General features: G+C 42.6%; 1 protein-coding gene across 1 annotated transcript in view; it reads right to left on the bottom strand.

Annotated features, from left to right (window-relative positions):
* Positions 1-421: 421 nt before the first annotated feature.
* LAMTOR5 (late endosomal/lysosomal adaptor, MAPK and MTOR activator 5) overlaps positions 422-4,132 on the bottom strand; it is a 4,171-nt gene continuing 460 nt past the window's right edge. Inside the window, exons 2-4 of the mRNA XM_032804908.2 lie at positions 3,230-3,291; positions 2,187-2,304; positions 422-789 (exon numbers count right to left, since the gene is read on the bottom strand). Of these exons, the coding sequence (XP_032660799.1) occupies positions 729-789; positions 2,187-2,304; positions 3,230-3,291 (241 nt within the window). The 3' untranslated portion in view covers positions 422-728. The remainder of the gene's footprint in view (positions 790-2,186; positions 2,305-3,229; positions 3,292-4,132) is intronic.

Genomic DNA, 4,132 nt, shown 5'->3' with positions numbered 1-4,132 from the left:
GACAGCTTGACAAGTCCATTTCCAGTGTCAAAACAGTAACACAGGACACAAAACACTGTAAGTAGTGCTGTTGAACTTAAAACTTCAATTTTAAACGAAGACATTTGTAACAGATGAGGAAACTGTTTATAAATGTATGTATTTTTAGCCAGATGGGATTAAAGGTGTCCTACAAAAAAAAATCTTACTGGGGTTTGGCTCTTTCTTTGATGTATAAAGGCAACCTACATGAGTTAAGCTTTCTGCTTGTTTACCTTAAAAACATCAGGCAAGCTCTGATTTTTTTCTGAGAGAGGACCATTGGGAAGTGCAAGGGATCTTTATTGTAAGATGACATATCTGTAAAAGTCTCTCTCTATATATAGTATTAGTCAGAGGTTCAGATAAACCAGCATTCAACTGACGCTTACATAGCCAGCTGTGTATTTCATCTCAGATAATTTATTGAATTCAACAAGTAAGGCCACAGGTTAGGATATTTGATCATTACACAAGGTAAGTTAAACCACAGTCCATGCTTGACAGTAAGTTCTGGGCTGTGCTGGAAGTTAAAGACCCTGACTGAAGTACAGTACTAGTTTAAATAAGGGAAGCTACCACATATTTAAGATTGGCCCAAAATTAGTTCTGCAAGCACTTTCTGGATATGATCAGCAGAGGAAATAGATCAGTCCAACAACAAGGAGTTGCTCCAAGGGTGGAAAAGAACCAAGCAGATGTATGAAGGGTCAAGATGCCATTTTGTGCACTGCCACAGTGATGCTGTCATGCTTCTGGATCATGATGTTCCTGAAATAAACAAACAGTTATTGAAGACAGGTATAGCTACTACAGTCCTGAAGAGTTCTCACACAATCTGCAGGTCACTAGCAAAGATGTAGCAGAAATTTAGTATCTGCTGCATGCTGTCAAAGAGGAAGCACAGACTAGATCAGCATTTTTCAAATGCAGCCACCAGGGGCTTTTCTTACAGCCACTGTCTGGTGGACAGTGAGGCAGGGGGAAGCAGCATCCCCTCCCCCAGGGCTGCTAGCAGGGATTGGGCCAGGCAGTGGGGCTCAGGCTTCTGCCCTAGAGTGGCAGACTGCAGCTGCATGTTGGCAGGCTCCATCCCCTAGAATGCAGGGCCCACCATCACCCTCATTCCCCTGGCTCCTGCTGCCTCCCTAGCCACAGCTTAGTCAGTCTATTTCCTCCCCCCCCAAGCTGAGTACATCTGTTGTGAAAAGTGATTTTGTTTGTATGTTAATCACTTTTCACAGCAGCAGACTTGTTAGCTAGCTAGGAGGCAGTGAAAAGTGACATGTACAAATTACTTTTCCCAGATGCAGACTTTCTAGCTAGCAAGTATAAAAAGAAAACATAGCCAAAAAAGCAAAACAAAAAACAGCCAGAATATGCAAAGCACATTGTTTCTTTTCTGTTTAGGTCCAGTAAACAATAGACAACTGTTATTTTTCAGTTTGTGAAAAACCCCTACATACATAAATATGCACATATATATGTCCAAGTCATAGTAATTGTTTTTTCTAAAGTTAATTAGGAATTTTAGGAAAAGTTTTCAAAGTGGCCATACTGAGGCCACCAAAAAAATTGTTGAGAACAACCCTGGACACAAAGGACTAGGACTCCATTTTTCATCTCTGCTTACTCTGAAGACATTTGAGCTCTAATCTTCCCCCTTAACACCAACACCTCCAGGTACTTCAAAAGCTTGAAGTATGGGAGATTCCTGGGAATCAGGTCTCCCTCCTTTTGTGAAAAGTTTTCAGGAGGATTAAAACAGGATAATAAGGTCTAAGTAGCCATTACAAACATGCTGCAGGAATGAATAGCAGCTAGTATTGCATCCTTATATCTGGCAGCAGCCTCGCTGCTTTTTGAAGCATGCAGTATGTATAGAAACAAAGTTACATTCATCAATGCCTTAGGGCCCCAATTTTAGTAAGCAATCCACATTCCAGCTCCAGAGAAAGGCAAAAATGACTTTCCTACAGTTGCTGCCATATATACCACTGGGGGCAAAGCTTTCTAGCCTTTTATCTGTCATTGTAACCAGGGGCACATGAGCAGAACCACCTAGAAGTGAAGGAGGCTGTTCTAAAGATCTAATATTCACAGAAGATCCTAATGATAGGATACAGAGCAAAAGAAAAAGGGAATGAGAGACAGCTCCATATGCTCACCCATTATCTGACTCCAGACACACAACAGGAACATCAGTAGGATCTGAAGTTAGTTTGGCTGCCTGCTGGGCTAGAACTGATATCACACCTGCATGTTCATCTGAAAGGGTTCCACGACCTATAAAACACACACATCTTTATGTAAGTGTAAAGCCCCTCATTACATGACAGTAACTACATAACCAGCCAGCCTAAGAATTTAGTTGAATTGTGTGCTAATTGAACCCATTTTTCAGGTTATCCCAGTAATTGCTAACACATTCTAAGGAGTTCTGTGCCAGTGCTTCCAACCATGTTATCTGTACCCTTTCCAGATAAATACAGTCATCGCAACTGTGATTTTGGAGGATTTATATAGTCATATTTGCAGCATACCCTAATGTTCAGTATGCAATGCTGCCTTATTTCAGGCAACTCCATTCTTTTAATTTGTCTGAAAGAAGAAGCTAATCTGTTTACTTATAAGCCCATTAAGATATCTATGTCAATGGCAATCTTTACAATTCATTCATGGGCTCCTCATTCCACATTTTGTCCCCGCCTTTTAATTAACTGGGCCATAATCAGATGATACCTGTTACCAAATCAGCAACAGCTGTGTCTTATACTTCAATTGTTCTGTGTGCTAAGAAACAGGAACCTGGTCCATAGCACCAACGGACCCTAGCTACAGCAATACAAATAATTTTATTATTAAAAACAAAGGCTAGTTGTTCTCCCTATATAGATTAGTGGGGGGTTTAAAAAAATGAGTTACTTGACAACCACTGGTAGAGAGAGGCAGGCAGACCATGTACACTTCGATATTTCAAATACTGGGATAGGAGAGAGCAAGAATAAAACATGGGATTTTAAAGGAGTCGGAAATGAAGAGTTTAACAGAAACTGCAGGGATCTGCCCAAAGCTGACAGACAGCAGATTTATTTTTTGTGTGTGTATTTTAAAGCATGTACACTATTTCAACATGAAAATGTTCCTGGTACCACATGAAAGTGGAAAGGGGCCTCATTTTCTGAAGCAAATAAGCTGCTTTGTTACTTACAGCCAAGGTTCAGGCCTTGTGAATCTGTGCAAAGGACTCCAACTATTGAAGGATTCTTCATTCTAATAAAGATAAAACCTGAGATCAGCAATTTAAGCATTAGATGGGAAAGAAACAAATGAGACATCAAGACAGCAGTGAGAGTCTCACATAAATCTGAAACAATTTAAGAAGTGCCATCTTTTCAGCCTGATAACAGCCCCCCTTGTCAGGGTGTCAAAATAGTTCAGGGTGGAGGGAAAGAAGGAACTTCCATAACTGCAAAATGGATTTCATTATTGAGAAATGCTGGTTAATTTGATACCATCTCAGTCAGCCAGTGGGGTAAGCCTCACTGAGAATCCCCTGTTCAGAATGGGTGTTTGTTTCCATCCAAGCAAGAGAGCAGAAAAGCTCTAGGCCTTTTGTCAACAGGAAACCCTGCTCCCGGAAGCAGGACAGAAAAGATGAGAACCCTCTCATTTCCCTCAATTACCAGGGAGAAAAGAGCAAAAGTTGCCAGTCACCTGAAAAGTTCCTACTCTATCTCATAAAATCATCATTCCCCAATTCCTACCAACCAGAAATCATTCTCACCCCAGCACTCCCTCTTCTTACCTATGCAGGTATGCCCATTGCAGATCCTTCTCATGCCGTGCCCCCATCCAAGTAACCCAAATGCTCCCTCCTCCCCACGCTAGCACCCCACCCTTGGTGTCCCCAAAGAACCCCCTGCCAATCACCCTCCCAGTACCAATCAGGTGCCCCAGTCCTGCCCCAACAGTGACCCCAGCACTCCCCCTCCCTCCTGCTAGTGCCCCCCTCCCCCTCACCAGTGCCCCCAGCATCCCCAGTGCTCCCCTCGCCCCACCAATAAACGTCCCCCCCCAGCGTTCCTCCTTCCCCCACCAATACACCCCCCCC

This window comes from Chelonoidis abingdonii, chromosome 4 (genome assembly GCF_003597395.2).
Source record: "Chelonoidis abingdonii isolate Lonesome George chromosome 4, CheloAbing_2.0, whole genome shotgun sequence".
Taxonomy (NCBI): Eukaryota; Metazoa; Chordata; order Testudines; family Testudinidae; genus Chelonoidis; species Chelonoidis abingdonii.
The sequence above is the reverse complement of the archived record's forward strand: the minus strand, read 5'-3'. Positions and strand labels throughout refer to the sequence as shown.